Source organism: Lissotriton vulgaris, unplaced genomic scaffold (genome assembly GCF_964263255.1).
Source record: "Lissotriton vulgaris unplaced genomic scaffold, aLisVul1.2 SCAFFOLD_699, whole genome shotgun sequence".
Lineage (NCBI taxonomy): Eukaryota > Metazoa > Chordata > Amphibia > Caudata > Salamandridae > Lissotriton > Lissotriton vulgaris.
In genome coordinates this window covers 302,910-320,553 of record NW_028240948.1, presented here as the reverse complement: position 1 = coordinate 320,553, position 17,644 = coordinate 302,910, and the positions used below count along the sequence as shown (strand labels likewise).

The 17,644-nt window shown below is 44.7% G+C and overlaps 1 protein-coding gene across 1 annotated transcript in view; it reads right to left on the bottom strand.

The window, feature by feature from the left end:
- LOC147672473 (UDP-N-acetylglucosamine transferase subunit ALG13-like) overlaps window positions 1-17,644 on the bottom strand; it is a gene marked incomplete at its 5' end in the record, with an annotated part of 438,517 nt that overhangs the window by 118,455 nt on the left and 302,418 nt on the right. Inside the window, one exon of the mRNA XM_086948010.1 lies at window positions 6,158-6,292. Coding sequence (XP_086804136.1) covers window positions 6,158-6,292 — 135 coding nt within the window. The remainder of the gene's footprint in view (window positions 1-6,157; window positions 6,293-17,644) is intronic.

Below are 17,644 nucleotides of genomic sequence, written 5' to 3'. Positions count from 1 at the left end.
ATTGGAGAAGTTGTAGAACCCACCGGTCCGTTGTTATTTGCCGCCAATTTTGTAGGTAAAAAGAGAGTTTTCCTCCAAGTCGTAAAGAATGTGATGGTGGAGGGGCTGGCCAATTGATAGAGTCATTGGCGATTGCCTGCGGGTCTCTTCTGTCCTTTTCCTCTGTAGGACGATTTGTTGAAGGAGGCCTGACGTCCCGACTTTTTTTGACGCTGTTGAAACTGCGTCTTGCCCTGTGAGTACGAGTAGGAGGACTTGTTTTGGTAAGAACCCCTGTAGGAGGATTGTCCTCTTCCACTGTTGGTACGAAAGGACTGATTGCAAGACTGTAGAGTACCCAGGGCTCTGGCTGTATCGGTGTCCTTCTTGATTGCGGTGAGGGCTTCATCGATCTTTTCGCCGAAAAGATGATCGCCGTCATAAGGCATATCAAGTATTTTGGTTTGGACCTCCTGTCTGAAAGAGGTGGCCTTAAGCCAGCCTTGACGTCTTAGAACGGCGGCGCCTACCAACTGCCTGAAGCCAGTCATGGCCACGTCAATGGCACAGTCGATCAATTCGGAAGCCGAAGTTTGGCCTTCGAGGAGAAGCGAGTGTGCCTCCGCTTTCAAATCCTCTGGAAGGTCAGCAAGGTAGGGCGCGATGTCCGCCCAGAGTTGACGGTTGTAACGTCCGAGAAGAGCAATGGAGTTGGCGGTCTTCACCGTCGTCGCAGACGTAGTGGAAAAGCGCTTTCCGACGGCATCCAGCTTCCTGCCTTCTTTATCGGGTTGAGTTGATAAAGGGGATGCAGGGTTGCGCGAATTCTTCTGCGCCGCCTGGGTGACCACGGAGTCCGCCTTGGGGTGACCCGTGAGGCATGCTGGAGCCGATGACGTAGCTTTATATTTTTTGTCCAGTCTGGGCACTACTACCTGCAGGGAAGCTGGAGACTGCATGAGTTGTTTGCCCTGTTTTAGAAGGTAATCAATGATCGGGATCGATCTTGTTGTTTTCTTCGTTGGTTCCTTAAAATCATAGAGGAAACAGTCAGTCTCCTGTGTTTCCATGGACATATGGAACCTTTTGGCTGCCCTTTCCATGAGGTTATGAAAACCTCCAATGTCTGCGGGCGGAGACTCCGAGGAATGTGGCTCCGGAGAGGCTGGAGAGTGAGTGACATAGTCTTGGTCGGCGTCCACGTCTGTGTCATCGTCGCGGACTTCCCCTTCTTCATGTGCCCTTCCCTCGTCATCGGACGAGATGGGGTCTTGTGCTGGGTCTTGTGTCCTAGGAAGAACCAGTGGAGGTGGCTTATGCCGTGGCACGGGCGCAGGAACGGGCACAGCTGCCTGCGGGGTTGGAGGAACAACAGGAGTGGCCTTTTGTGGAAACCGCTCCTTGTAGTCTTGAATGAGGAAACGCAAGTCCGAAACTAAGGAAGCTGGCAGGCACACCATTGGAGTCACTTGAGTGTGAACCTGGGTATTTACAGCTGGAGTCACAGGTTCTTCAACCTCCTGCTCTTCATCAGTACTTTGGCACTTGACTACCTGGTCTGAAGGGCTAGTGGCCTTGGTAAACATTTCTTCCTCCATTTCTTGGTCCTGTAAGAAGCAGGATGGTGTTAGCTGCTGCACCTTACTAGGCGACGTCATTTCCGGTGTAATTGTTTTTTTGGTAATTCTGATTGTAACATGGGATGTTTGGGCGTCCATAGCATGTGAGAGGAGCTCAGACTCCTTCCAGGCACCAATCGCCGTCAACGCCTGTGACGATGGCTTCATCAAGGAGCTCTCAGTCATCGGTTGAATTTTAGTTTTCGTCGACGGTATGTCCGTCGTCGACGCTCTCGTCGACGGTGACTTCGCCTTTGATAACTTTTCCGTCGTCGACTGTTTCGTCGTCGGCACAGTCGTCGACGGGGTGCTCCTCGTCGACGGTGGGGGCTTCGTCGACGGTGTGGCTTTCGTCAACAGTGTCGGCGTCGATGTCTTCGTCGACGGCCGTGTCGTCGACGGCGCACTCCTAGTCGCCGATGGAGCGGAGGATGAAAGCTGTCTACCCGTCGACGATGAGGGTGTTATTCTCATCGACTAGGAAGACGCCGACGAGGCCGTCGTCGTCGACACTGTCGTCGTCGACGTAGAGACGGTTTTCAGCGATGAGGAGGTCGTCGTCGTGGTGGTAATCAGTGGCTGCTTCCTGGAGACAGGAAGGTCCTTGCCAGACACGGTAGGCTTGCCCTCTGAAGACTTTTTGGACTTCTTAGGAGGGGTGTCTGAGGGGCCAGGCGAGGAAGCCCTAGGCCTTTTCAAGGAAAACTGTGAGGCGCCAGACTGCTCTCGCCTTCAGAAACCAAGTCGCCTTCTGGTTGGTCTTTAAGCCTGTTCAGCCATATTAGAAGTCTCCCTTCCCGGTCTTTCTGGGTTTTGTGGGAGAATTTACGACAAATCCTGCAGTCTATGGTCTGATGGTGAGGATAGAGACAGTATAGACAGGTCTCATGTTCGTCGTCCACGTGAAGCCTCAACTTGCCACAGGAGGCACAGGCTCTAAAAAGTCCTCTTTTTGCTATCAGCCATAGCAAAGAAAGTCGAAAAACTGTCGAATTTAGATGAAAATCCAAGATTCCTGAGGAGAACTCAGGTGGAGACTCCCTAGCACAACGTGCGGTAGAAAATCTGAGAGACTGAGGCTCCTCACAGGAAGGTTCTAGAGGGAGGTAGTAGCTGATTGGTTGTTCCTTTTACTTTGGTCCTTTTTTACAAAAGGACACAGATAGGCTACCAAGGTGGGACCCTGGAGCCTACTCTATTTGGTCCTTCCTGCATAAGGACCTAGATAGGTCACTAAGGTGAGACCCTTAGGCCTATTCTCTTTATGTCTGTCTTAGGACATTACTTCTTTATGTACCGGAGGCTCCCGTCTCGACGACTGGGAATGATTCAGGCATGTGAATCTATGAAAGACACCCAAATACTGGATAAATCAGCCTTAAGGTGGCCCCTAGCACCCTTAGAGGGGAACATTCAACTTCCGATGGGTGGTACTGAATCTCAAACTTTGATTGGGGGCAGAGAGCTGCATAGCAAGATTTCTCCTAAGACGACAACAAATGAACCACACTTGGCAGACTTCCTACGAAGGCATGTAAACACAATCTATAACAATAACAAACATTAAGATTTATAGAGTTCTAAGAGTGCACCATGGGTGACCACATATCAGTTCACATGTTCAGCTACTACAGGCAGATACAGCAAAATTAAGTCTGGGCACCAATATCCTTGTTTTCTGGCAATCACATCCACATTTTAAGGGATCCAAAAGATAAGAGAAGATATGGACCATCCCGATAGGGTAACACTGGACATAGGGGACAAAGGTAAATGGACATAAACGTCTTAAGCAAGGACGCTATTAAGACATTTACAGTTGAATTTGGGGACAAGGTGCAAGGAGTTTGAGGTTTTAGATGTGCATGTTAATCTTCAAACAGTAATTTCCTTAGTTTTATTAAAGTAATTTCCTTTTTACACAGTAAAACACTGATGGGATATGGATGTAAGTGAGTGTTAGCTATTTTGAGTCTGTAAACCCCTCCACCTCTAAAATGCTTGTCCTTACTACCCTAGAAAAGTCAAGTTCCCCATACAGAGTTTCTCGGCCATCCAGTTTAGAGTGCAGAATTATTATGTGGCAAGAACCACTGTGGTAAACAAACTTCCTCACTTAGAATACATTCCAATAGAACTGTGTGTCTTTTACAGGACCTTTGACAAAAGGTCACACAATTCAGGCCCAGCTCTGACTTTTCCTCTCCTAAGAGATTAATGAGATCCACTTTAATGAAGATCACTTGCAACATCTTAGAGACACTGGAAACTTCAATCACGTATACCCTCTACAGGCTACACACTTCTCCGATTCCTATGACCACCACAGTCTTAAATGCATTAATAAGTTGTGGCTCATATGTTAGTCTCCCAGAAATGCGAGCAAGGAGTTAACACTGTCTCCACAAACTGATTCTCTCACTTCGTCTCAGATTATCATAATATTAATTTATGTAACTGAAGTCATTCTTGCAAATATTAGCCACCATCTTTGTTTTCCCCCTTACATGATAGTTCGTGTTGTAACCCAAGCACTCAAACACGGACATATGATAGAAAGGGATGCCGGGCGATACACCACTATTTTATGTCTAAAAAACTCACTACATGCTGATGGGCACACCACCTTCGATGGTTCACCATCTTCATGAACCCACCGGTTTGCAGAAAGCTGTTCTCGGATGTACAATAGTCATTTCCAACAAAACTTTCCACTGTTATCAAACATCACCTTAAGTATCAGTTTGCCAGCGAACCAATATTTCAAAAATACCATCATGACACTGGTGTTTACTACACTTACCAACTCTACAGACAAACTTAACATTTACTACTCCTTTAGTGGCAACAACTTAGCCCAATTCCAAACACAGACTTAAGCAATGCTAATCAATGCATAGCTAGGGTTACAGGCTCACATAGGAATTCAGTATAGTTTTTAATTTAACTTCATGAAATAGTTGAGGAAATGTTACAAAATGTTTTTGGAATATCCTGAGCTGTTCCATTTTTTTTATTTATTTTATCGAATGCTACTTTACAGCCTGTGCTGAGATTTGCTTTTCTAATTTGTGGTTTCCATAGGACTCTACTTGGCTTGTGAATTTGCAATAATTTTCTATAGCATCAGTAGCAGTTTAGTAGTAGAAACACACGTACCAGAAAACTGCATCATACTTTTGTTGAGAGTTCCAAGTGACACAATGGGATTTCCTTAGGAACTTTGTGAATGGAACTCAGTTGCAGAACTGTAAACCATAATGCAGAATTTCAACTATACTGTTCTCTGCACTACAGTAAATTATTTATCTGCATTTGGATTTCTGATACAGGAGGCACAAGAGGGGTCCCATTCTGCCGAAAGAGTAATCCGAACAGATTGAGAAAGTGATCATGATCACGGAGCAGCAGAGATGGGTTTACTTGAGAGGACTTTTCCAGTTACCACACGAGACCTCCCCTCTTTTACCAGGTGGGATAGACATTCTGACAAGTTCCCACTCGTTTCATATCCTACGTGTTTTGTGTGCACCCTTGGGACAAAGTCATTGGGATATTTGGCACTATTCTACAGTTTTATTTGTGGATCCCCTTCTCTTTTTCTTGGACTTGACAGGTGGTGTTCTGCATCCGAGAGCCGCAGGGAAATATCTACATTCGCCTTGATGGAGCACTGCTTTCCAAAGTAACACCAAACTCAGATAGCACAAAGAAGATCGGTTTTTCCTTAACAATCGTTTTCTATTTCTCAGGAGTACACGGATAGACAAAACATTACAGCATCAAAGACTAATCCTTGTTTAAGTTGACACACACACAGACACTTGGTTAACTCAGAGAGCAATGTATTTAATATAAAAGGTTGACTGCTAATTAGCAAGGAGGTTAGTCAGATGTCTCTTTACAAGAGCTGTAATATATGGTAGCAGCATTTGCACACTGGATTCATAGATCTCCTTGAAATATGGTTGTCACAGCCAGATTGATGTATGTGTTACCACTTGAAACAGTCCTTACATGGAAGGCGTTTGTAAACTAAGATTACATTGACTTTTGGGGCACTTGGTATGAGCAATTTGTAGTTGTTTCAATGAAAGACCCTGACCATGGTCTCCAAGGCACAATTAAGAGACTGTTTTGTCTTTTTTTGCAAAATACTTTCAGTGAAGTGTTCAGTAAACACTATTGACCACTCAGTGCTACAGGTAAAAGTGGCACTCAAAGTAATTGTCTTCAAATCAGACTTCAGAGGTTGCATGAACTGTGATTTGGTAGAGGCACTTGATAATTCACTGGAGATATGTAAAGCATCAGTTGCTTGTCCTTAACATCTTAAAATGATCTATGTAGAAAAAATTGTGATCTTTTGCTAGGTGTCTCGCATATGTTGGGGCACAAGCAAAGATGCATGTAGTCATTAGTCAGACATACTTGGTAAGTTTCAAAATATTTTTAATTCTTTAATAGGGATTTGCAAATAAATGTTAATGCCTTGCCTTTCTCATGTATTTGAGCATGCACAATCAATGAAACTCATGACAAACTTCAAAGCATCTTACCTCGAGGTAGATCATTGCCATTGGGATCACAGGAGTAAGGTGGAGGTGGCAAAGGTATTCCCCCCGGGTCTCCTACTTCATTCACTGGTAGTGGAGGAGCAGAGTAAAATGGAAACTGTGCTGGAGGAAGGATAACTAGGAAAAAAACAACACAATTTTACTTCCAGGCCTCAAATGATGACATTTCCCGACATGTCTTGTTTACTGTAATGATTTTAAAAGCATACTCATTGACAGAAATGTATGAGGCATAACATTTTTTCCATTCTAGCTTTTGGGTTGGCTCAAGTTATGATACTTCCAAAGCAATAGCTGCTGTCAAAAGTTTAAACACTTCACTCTGAACTGTTTAGGTGACGAAAGGGTAATATCAATAGACGATGAGGCAGTTTACGGACCAGCTAAAGGTGAGGGTTCATATTGAGAGGAATAACCAAAAGCTTTTTTGCACAATAAGGAGTATACCAATCAACACATTATTGCAATTTCAGAGAGCCATGCACATGTACTCTTCCAGTTTGCTTCATGCACCCACTTCTTGATGTCGCTAAAAATACAATGCCTAAAGTCTATACCAGTATGCCAAGTATTGAAGTTGGCTGCAGCAGTCTCAACGTTACATAAATGATGAAATGCCATTTAAACTATACTATTTTGGTATCATTGGTTCTGAAAGGAGTGTCCAACATCTGGTAGGAAGAGCCCGGGAAGAGGATACATTCTTAGTAGTTCAAGGGGTACCCGAATGTCGCCGGACGGCTGTAGTACCCAGGGAAGACCTCTAAGGGCTGCTGCAGCAACACACACACACACACACAGACCCCCACCCCCCTTTCAGGCTGCGTGTTTTGGTGCAGAACAAAGTAAAGAGTCGACATGGCACATGGTTGGTTGGGTCCCCCCATCCTCAAGATGGCGGGTACTCAGCTGTGCTTCACCTCGCCTCCCCCAACTGAGGGGTGGAGTTGGCAGAGGTGGGCACACCTCTTTCCCTCACTTGTTTTTCTCGCCGGCTCTCCCGCCCAAAGAGGGGGGTGGAACCAGTGTGGAACAGTTGCTGAAAGCAGCAATTGGTCTGGGGAGGCTCACACAGTGGCATGCCTTTGAAGTTTCCCCTTCGTGAACCCTGTCCATCCTGGGGGAAGAGATTTGAGTGGAGAAGTGTGGCTCAGGGGTTAGAGGCGGCATACCTGGAGCTGGAGTTCGGCCCTGGACCAGGGTTCAATTCCCCGCCTCGGCGGGTCTTGGGCTCAATAATTCCACGGACTCGTTAATTCTCGCTCCGGTGCCTTCTCGACTCACGGGTTCACACTCTGCGACTCTGGGCAATAGCTTGCTTAATCTCCACAACGGCCCCTCGCGGTGGGATGCCTGGCTTTCACCTTGTGGATACCCTGCCAGGGTTATCTCACAGGGGAATACCAGGACGGGTTTCCTAAGCAAGCGCGGAGATGCCCCAGGGTAAGTCATGCGCTATATAAGCTTCATTCATTTCATTTCATTTCATTTGGTGTCTCGTCCTAGTATGTGCATTGTTTCAGGCCCCCGAGAGCAGCAGGCTCTCGTCCCAGGGGTCCAGAAACATGTCTGGTGGTGGCAGCTGAAAGCAGCCACGCAGCCTGGACACTAGTGGTGGGTTAGTTTTCAGGGGGCATCTTCGAGATGCCCTCTGCGTGCATTTTTCATTAAATCCCACACTGGCATCAGTGTGGGTTTAATGTGCTGAGAAGTTTGATACCAAACTTCTCAGTTTTCAGTAAAGTCATTATGGTGCTGTGGAGTTCGTGCTGCTAAACGCCCAGCACCATATACTCTTAATGGCATTACTGCACTTACATTGTCTAGGAATTGGTCTAGACACAATAGGGGTACAGGGCTCATGCACCTGTACCTTCACCACCGGTATAGTGCACCCAGCTGGAAGGGTGGCTGACCTATGCCAGGGCAGTGGGTTGTAGGCATTGCACACAATGTGCCATGTCGAATCTTCACTTTGTTCTGCACCAAAACAGGCATCCTGCCAATGGCAGGGTGTGTGTAAAGGTGCCGGGCTCTAAGGGAGGCACAATAAATGCTGAAGCCCTTAGAGGCCTCTGCAGGCCAAAGTGTCCTTGGTACCCATAGTACCTTTTACAAGGGGCTAACATGTGGCCAGAGAGGTGCCAATTGGGGGTACAAGGTACCGTTTTTGGGAAAGAACACAGGCCCTGGGAACCTGACTGGCAGGGAGCCAGGGCACATCAAGTCAAAGTGCAACAGTTGTCTGGCAAAAAGTGGAGGGTTACTGCAACAGAAACCCAGCTTTCTACAAATGTATGATGCAATAGGTTACTCAAGTCCTCCGCCTTTAGTCCCTTTTGATGTAACTCCAGAGACTGCAGTAATCTGGCATCGCAGCACAGCCTGGGGGCATTCAGCAACCAGAGTGGGCAACCAATGATGCAGCAGGACACCTACTAGGTAGGTGAGTGAGAGTTGTTTCTAAATACCCTGTGGGTTTCAAGTCACTGGAATTACATCAAAAGGGACTGAAAGAGGAAGCCTTGAGTAAACAAAACGTAAATATGTGGATGATCTCTTCTCATATTGTTTTCTTGTAGATAAGCAATGATAGTCTGCTCATTGAGGATGAGTGGACTAATGTTTTGGATTTAGAAATGTACAAAACGCTTCCCTTTAAGAGCATAGCATTTGTGTATCTACTATACGCAAATGCTATGCTGTTAAATGAAACATTTTGCAAAATTCTATGTGCTTCTGTAAGTATATTCATACTCTCTTGGGGTACGCCAAGGTATCCAAAGTCTATGACTTCAGCACCAAAATTGCTTGACCAGTTTAGCTTCCTGGGGTCTAGTTATCTGACTCTGCTGCAGTCTTGGGTGAGAAGGTCCAGTCTGTTGGGAGGATTTTCTGGTGTGGGACAACTAACATTTCAAGTAGGGAAGAGAAACATGGTTGTTTGGCTCATGTTGGCGCCACCAGGATGTGGAAAGTTGGCCTGAGCTTCCTGGCCACAAATGGAATTACTGGGAGAGGCAGAAAAGCATAGGCAAAGATCCCGGACCAACTGATCCACAGAGAATTTTCCAGATATTGAGGGTGTGAAAACGTGGCGATGTTTTTGCATTTTGCTTTTTTTTGCTATGGCTAACAGATCTGCTGAAATATGGGAGGAGGACTTTTGGGTGGTGTTCACACTCACAGACTAGTTGATGCATCCTGCGGTGTAGGATTATAAAGTTGTTGTCCACTTCTGACATATGTTCTGATAGGAGATTAACTTGGTGATGAATGGCCTAATGCCTGACCTATTGAGTAAGAGCCGTCAGAGGTGGGGAGTAAGGGGTTCTCTGCTTCTGAAGATAGAACAAGGAAGTCATGTTGTCAGCACATACCAGAATGGTTTTGCTTTGAATCAGTAGGAGAAATGCTTTCAAAGCTAGTTGAATGGCTAATAGCTCATAGTGATTGATGTGGAGACCCCCGAAATGAGGTGCCCACAGACCTTGAACTGTCATTGTTCAAATGTGCCTCCAGCCAATTAGGGATATGTCTGTGGCAATGGTCACTAGCGGATCAAGGTCCAGAAAAGGCCAGCCCAGCAACAAGCGGTTGTTGTTCGACCACTGTAGAAAGCAATGGGTTCTGTCCCTTACCAACACTAGGTCTACCATATGACCCTGCACTCGTGACAACTGAGCGGAGAGGCACTCATAAAACACACACATATGAAGGCGCGCATAGGGCAGTATCGCGGATACTGCCCTATGCACTACCATTTTCTGAAAATAAAAATTGCCAAAAGCAAAATTTTAGTATCTCGCAAGAAAGGTCTCAGAATAAAGAAAGGGTATAAGTTGTCGTTGGGGCAGGAAGAAATTGAATTGGTCAATTCGTATTTGTATTCGGGGAAGGTTTTTTCAAAATACGGGCGTGACTCATAGCACATCAAATGGCCACCACCCAGGCTGGAGCTTTAAATAGATTTTATAAAACGAGTGGGAGACGTCATTTTAATCATGTTCTGTCAGTATTTAAGGTTAAAATACCTCCTACATCAACATATGCTGCAGAAGTACTGGATAGGAATTAGTGGCTTGCTTTCGATAAGGCTGAAGGCCGGTTTTTCCGCCAAATCTTAAATTCTTTGGCTGCCCCACATGTTCTTCTCTTGGAATTCCATCTAGTCTTTTCTTATAATTCTTCCTCAGCAGCGGTCCTGAGGTGGGGGAACTCCCTCTTTTGGGGGGGATGAGGGTACCTTAAGGGCCACCTTGAAGATGGAAATGTTTGCTAAATTAAAAAATAAATCAGCTTTCTTCAGATCATTTGCCTACGCAAACAACTCATTTCGGCTTAGTTTAAATAGTGATTCACCCATGTCTAAGCCTGTATTGAAGGCATTTCTAAAGTAGTCAGTAAGCACGATTAGTACAGTAAGAGACACTACCTTAAGTCAACTTAAAGCCCGCAATGAGGTGATCAGTGCAATGGGGAGTACACCCCAGCCCTATCTTTCATAGAATGTCCTACATGGAATTAGAAGATTGATACTACTTTTACGAACCAACCTGTTGCCCTTGAGAAAAGTGATGGGCATCTGGGAAAAAACTCCTAGAGACGAGAGAATTTGCGAATTGTGCTGTTCTCAAGTACAGGATCTTAATCACGTACTATTTGTGTGTCCGGAACTTCTAAGGGCAAGGCGCATGTTTTCAAGACACTCATTAATCAAATTTAATATTCACTCTGTTCAGGAAGCTCAATCGTTTGTCTTGCCCCCACCAAATGAAATGGTTTGCCATAGAATATTTGAATTTTTTTAAATCATATTTGGCCATTTATTAGGACATTTTATAAAGAGCTTAGTTGGTAATGTTTCTGGTTGGCCAATGTAGACTTTTGTATCTGTTACAAAGTATGTTTTCTTTCTTTTCTCTGATTTTATTTATTGGTGTATTTAAAAATTATTTAAAGAATGTTTTTTTTTTACTGTACTGGCACACTTTTGAGGACCTCCGTAGGAGTTCCATAACAAATAAAAACTGAATTGAATTGCAATGCAAGACGCTATCATGCCTCGCAAGCGCATAACAGTGCAAACTGGGATGCGACTGAGCGGCAGAAAAAGAGGCACCAACTGTTGGAAAGCATGTACCCTATGAGGATTGGGGAAGGCTATTCCCTCTATGAAGTAAAGATCCAACTCTAGAAAAGGTTGTATTTGAAGTGACTCCAAGTGGGATATTGTGGTATTTATTATGAGCCCTCGAGTGTGTAGGAGGGAGACTGTCGGCCTGATGTTTACCAGGCATTCTTCTCTGCTGGCACCATCATCTGGTTGTCAAGGTAAGGAAATGTGTTGATTCCTTTCCTCCTAAGATTTTGTGAAAATCCTTGGAGCTGTGGTGATTTCAAAGGGCAAAACCTTGAACTGATAGTGCTGACCCTAATCCACAAATCTGAGGTGGCGGCATCCGTTGCGTAAATAGGGATGTGAAAGTTGGTGCCCTTCAGGTCTAGGGTGGACATAAAGCCGCCTTGCGGCAGTAGAAAGAAGTGCTCCGACAGGATTTACCCATTGAGTGGACAGAGGTTTACCCCTTCGATGCTCATGACGATCTCAGTTTGTCATGAGGTACACCTCTCGTGTGCTCATGACGAGCTGAGCTAGTCATGAACAATGGGAATCAATAATTTTCAGCATAGAGGGATAATTCCAACAGCAGCGATGGTGTTAAGGATTGATCTCGGGGAGCTGTCCATCCTGGGAATTAAGTATAGGGAATTGATGCCCTTGCCCTGGTGTTGCAGGGGTACAAGCACTATGGCTCCTTTGAGAGAAGAGCCTGAACTTACTCCTATAAGCATATGAAATGTTTGGGGCTCAGAGTGTGGGTGTGAGGAGGGGGTGTTTGGTAAGGTTGCTACGATCATTAAACAGTATCTGTGTGTTTCAATAGAGAGAACCCACTTGTATGTGTGATCTCTTCCCAGCGGGGAAGATATTCCTGAAGTCTTCTCCAGACAGGTGTTGTGTGATGTAGGGTAGGGGGGGGGGGGGGTACAGGAATCTGGGAGGGGGTGGGGGATGAAGTGGACATCGGGAAAGTCGGTTCTTGGAAGCCAAGGCTACCTTGGTGGAGGCGCCTCTGCCCTTGGAATAGCCACTACCCACTTGTTGCTGATAACCCTGCTGGTGACCTTGGGATGAGTGGGGTTCCGGAAAGGTGGTCTTGGAGCCTCCTCTGCATCAGAGTGGATGTACTTTGGGCTGGTCTGTTGGGCAAGGAGCTCGAGGTACTCTACGTCGCCATCCTGCTCTTCTTCAGCAACCAGGGTTTCGGCTTCCGAGAAAAGAGAAAATGTTCGGTGTCTCTGAAATGGACTGTGCCATCCTAGTATGAGAACAACAACAATCTCGGCACTGACAGAGTCTTTACTTCAGAACGCCGATGAGCAATCACAGTGCCCTTTATCGTGGTCCAGCGAGAGACACAAGTTGCACACTGTGTGAAGATGTGTCCAGGGATATCTAGAATAGCATTGGGGGCATCTCCTGAAAGGCGTCCATTCAATAACCTCAAGGAGTTTGTCATCCTCCGAAGGGTGGCCGGAGTATGTGGTGGCCTGGATGCATGACCTACAAACCAATGGTTGGAACTGACGTACAAGTAGACACTGATGGGTCAAAGATTGTATTAGTGACTTAGTAGAAGATTGAGAACTCGAGACCACAATTGGAACCGATGAACTCAAAGACCAGGAGCATACGGAATACACTCGAAACTGATTGAGGAGAAAAACAATGGAGCGGGTGACCATGCGCATTTACAGCTAGAGGAGTATTCACCGAGCTCTTGTGACATGACAGACTTCTTCAAAGAAAAACAACATGCAATGTCTGGACCCACCCCTACATGACAGGCGTAATGCACACCATGTGCATCTACAGCAAAACATGCTACAAACGTCTGTTTTCCCTCTCTCCAGCCCTAATTTTCCCTCGGTTTTTGAACCCCAAATTATTTGAGGGCCCTTCTCGATCACTGCTCTCCTCTTATCTGACTGCCACCTCTACTTATCAGCGTCCTGGCTTGTTCTTTGTAGGTGGTGTCCTAGGTGCACCACTGACCAGTACCATAACCCACATACACAAGCCTTTCAATTACCAGTCAGTCTCCTGAGGTGGTACCAAACTACTCAAGTTCTTCCTCTCTCATGCATAATCTTCTTTAACACAAGATTTCGTTGGTTCTGCTATTCGTTTCTTTCAGTAAGGGGTTAAACAGACACTGGGGTATCGGGTGGATTGGCATCAGTACCCCATACAGGTCACCAAGCTTCTGGCACCATATTCCTACCACAAAAGATGACAATGCCTCATCGCGCTCCAAAACCACAACTACTCAACCCTGGGGAGTGAGATGGGGGAGGGGTGCACATCTTTGAGAAAAAAAGACATCAAATGGTCCTCTCCTCATCTCAGTCTCAAGATGGAATTTTCAGACACAAAATGGAGATAACACTCATGCCTGCATTACTAATAAAATATATATACATCTTTGTTTCGAAATCTATTCAATACTCTCAGATAAATCTATCTAAAAATATGACAATAATTAATGAAGCCTGCCCATCCGTTTCCACAGGCAGCAGGTGTAACAATTTGATACCTTTTCTAAGGTCAAATCAATTAGATTAGTGCTTCAATTGGCCTCCTCAGTCGCCCTGAAACTATACAGATGTCAGATCAGGGTTTTGTAGAGCGCAATACTCCCCTGTGCGGGCCTCATGACTCTCAGGGAGGGAGGAGTGGGCAGCTTAGTTGGGGAAATTCGAAGAGCTAGTGTTTGAGGTCCTTTCTGAATTGGTGCAGTGTCTGGGCTATGAGGTAGGTTAAGGATCTTCCTGTTCTGGTCCTGTAGACAAGGGGGACTGTGGCTAAGGCGAGGTCGGCTGAGCGGAGGTTCCTTTTGGGGCGTGGAAGGAGATTCTGTTGTTTAGGTATTGGGGTCCGGTGTCATGGAGAGCTTTGTAGGCGTATGTGAGCGGTTTGAAGGTTACTCTTCTTTCAATGGGGAGACAGTGGCGGTCGCGGAGGTGTTGGGTGATGTGGTCAAGTCGTGGCATGTCTAGTAGGAGTCTGGCTGCTGCATTCTGGTTTTGAGTTTGCGAAGGAGTTTTTTGTTGATTCCAGTGTAGAGAGCTTTTCCGTAATCCAGTCTGCTGAGATTGTGGGTGACGGTTTTCCTGCAGTCAAAGGGAGATCCACTTGAACGTATTGCGAAGTATGCAGAGGGTGTTGAAGCATGCGGAGAATACGGCATTGATCTGGCGATTCATGCTGAGTGAAGAGTTTAGTATGATGCCGAACTTGCGAGCGTAGTCTGTTGGGGTGGGTAGGTTCCGAGGGTGGGGGGGACACCATGTGATGTCCCATGCGGAGGGGGTGGAGCCGAGGATGAGGACTTCAGTTTCCTGATTAATCCCTGCTGCCTCAGAAACTAAACCATCAATCTAAGCTGCATATACACTGCTTCCACACATGTAGGAATACATTATACACTTTCCTACCATTACCAGATATATTAAACATCCCTAAAACGTGGAGCGGTCGTAAAATGCTTAAAAAGCCGCTATATTAAATGTATCCTAAAGAAATAAAAGAAAGAAAAAATCTTTGGTGTGATCCCTACAAATCGCTACTGTCCAATCATTGGCCTCAGTTTTTGGTAAAAATCACAGAAAAGTAGATTTTTTTTAACAATATTTTTATTTCATTCTCTTTACAGCCGAAACACAGAGAAAAAAGCAAAAGCCAAAAAGCGCAGAACAGCTTAAGTCAAAATAGCATTTTTTTTCTAATCTTGACACCAATATAAACATATAACTGAAAGAGTACACAAAGTGACACATAGCATATGAAAGGGAGCATATGAAAAAAGAAAAAAAAAAACATTATTACAATTCATATATAGTTCATCGTAATAGGCATATTTCTTCTCCTAAGTTAGCCCATTAGCCCAGGTTTTTAATGGACTCCAAATTTTCAGTCCTTTAATTCTGCTCTATCTACCTTTTTGTTTATAGAGTGCTTTTTCTAAATTAAATATATGTAGTAGCTGGGCTTTCCATTGCAAAAAGGTTGGGGGATAAGAATCTAACCATGCTGAGACGACAAAGTCTAAGCACAGACATAGCTATAAATACAAACTCAATGCTAGAGCTATCTTGTGCCGTTACCCCAAGTAGCATACGCTGAGGAGAAAGCAGAACTTCTTTTTTTAAGACACGCTGCTGGAAGCCGGAAATATCTCTTAAAACGTCCAGGCTGGGACAGGTAGAAAAAATATAAGTTGCATGCGCCTCAAATGCCTTACACCTAAAACAATGGGTTCCCTCTGTACCCCCCCCCACTTAGCAATATTTGCCGGCATAATATATAAATCAAAAAGAGTCTTAAAATGTTGTGCCCGCAGATTTGCAGTACAAAATACCTGTTTACCCATTTCTATTGACTTAAAAAAACATGAATCCGTAACATCCAACCTGGCCTGCCATTTTAGTGCCGGTTTTTCCGAGATCATCCGTTACATCTTCCAACAATATACTATACAGGGACGAAATTGTAAAACAGGGTTTACGAATTAAAACTTCCAACAAAGGTATAACTGAAAACCCCGATGCTCCTCAGGCTTTTTTTAAGAAGAAAGTCCCTTATTTGTAAGAACTTAAAAAATTCCAGACGATCAATAATAAATGTGGCCCTAACTTCCTCAAAAGAGGCAATATGATCCCCTGTCAAGCAAACGCCTATCCTATAGACCCCTGCTTTCTCCCAATTCAATAAGTGCACTTCTGACAATGCCTCAGGTAGCTGATCATTTTCAATTAATGGCATACATCTACTGTATCTGCCAAGCCCTCGTTTTTTCCTGATCCTTGACCAGTTTCGAAATGCTGCTAATAAAGTCTTAAAGCGAGCCTTTTTATAGTAATTAGGTTGGTGTATTTTCAATAGGCATCCATTGGCTCGCGACCCAACCAAACACTCAAATATTGACGTAACATAGTTGGAATCCAGTCCTTCCTTTTTCTTACTGCCAAAGAGAGGTCAATAGTATTGTAAGGAAGCAGCTAAATAATAAAGTTTAAAATTAGGTAATCCTAGACCCTCCCTTCCTATAGGAAGGGATAGAAATACATTTGATCTGCGCGTCCGCTTATACGACCATATAAATCTAGATACCTCCCCCTCGATTTGCCTAAACCAATCGTTATGTATTTCAAGAGGGACTGTGCGGAAGATGTATAATAGTTTAGGCGGAATCGTAATTTTAATCAGATTGCATCTGCCAATTATAGATCATTTTAAATTATCCCAGCGACACATATTCTTAATTTTGCAGATTATGGGAGAAAATTCAACTGAAAACCTTGATACCATACAATCATCCCCTTGATGTCAGTCTACATGGCTTCAGACATTGAATCTAGGGAAGACCTAACATTAGCAGTGAAAGCCTTACTGTTATGTTATCTAGAACATGCAAGCGTGCTATCGGGTTCCCCAAAAGCCACTTGGGGGTACAAAATGCGACACTGCAGTTTACTTCACCTCTAAGGCACAGGACTTCCTCTTTCCAGCCCTCGTATCTGAAGTGCCTTCGTCCCGAGGACACACACTGCCCAGTTTTGCTCTAAAACAGCTTGCCTCAGCTCCAAAGTTTGGACACTCCGCACATCTAAATCCCTTCTCTCAACACTCAAGTCTCTCTGGGGCTCCTAGAACCTGTAGTGTTACAAATTTTAATCTCTAAGCAGTAAAGCAAACAACGTTACAATTCAAGCACAGAAATGGGCCTTACATTGCACAACACATGCAACTACGAAACCAACTGAAAATGATTAATACTCCGTACTAGTGGGCATACTGCACCAAAGCAAAGATATTTCGTGCAAGCGCACAACCAAAGTGCTTGAACATGAAAGCTTAATAAGAAAACGACTGTAAATGGTGGAATATTTCCTTTGCATTTAATATCAATGCGTGCGTTTGTCTGAGTGGTAAAACAGCACCACCTGCTGTTTATCTGAAAACTGACCAACACCAATACTTCAGATAATGCAGTAGTGAGACTGTTTAAGCTTAGGTGGAAGAGCGAGCGAGGCTTGCACCTCGGAATCGTTTCTAGCCACGAAATTGAAAAAAAGCAATTCCAAAAGTCTTACAGCTGAAAAAGACAGGAGTTTAGCGCCTTCCTCAGACGAACAAGGGACGATTTCTCGATTAAATTCAAAGGAAGTGTTCCAAAGTTTTGCAGCAGCCAATGAATAGACTCGGTGCTTAAGGAGGCCCGCAGATATGGCTTCACACACAATCATGGCGTAAGCAGAACTCGAGAGTGAATTCAAAACCGGTGCAAACTCTTTCTAGCTTCTGGGGCGGAGTCTTCCTTTTAAAACTATGGCTGCAGGATT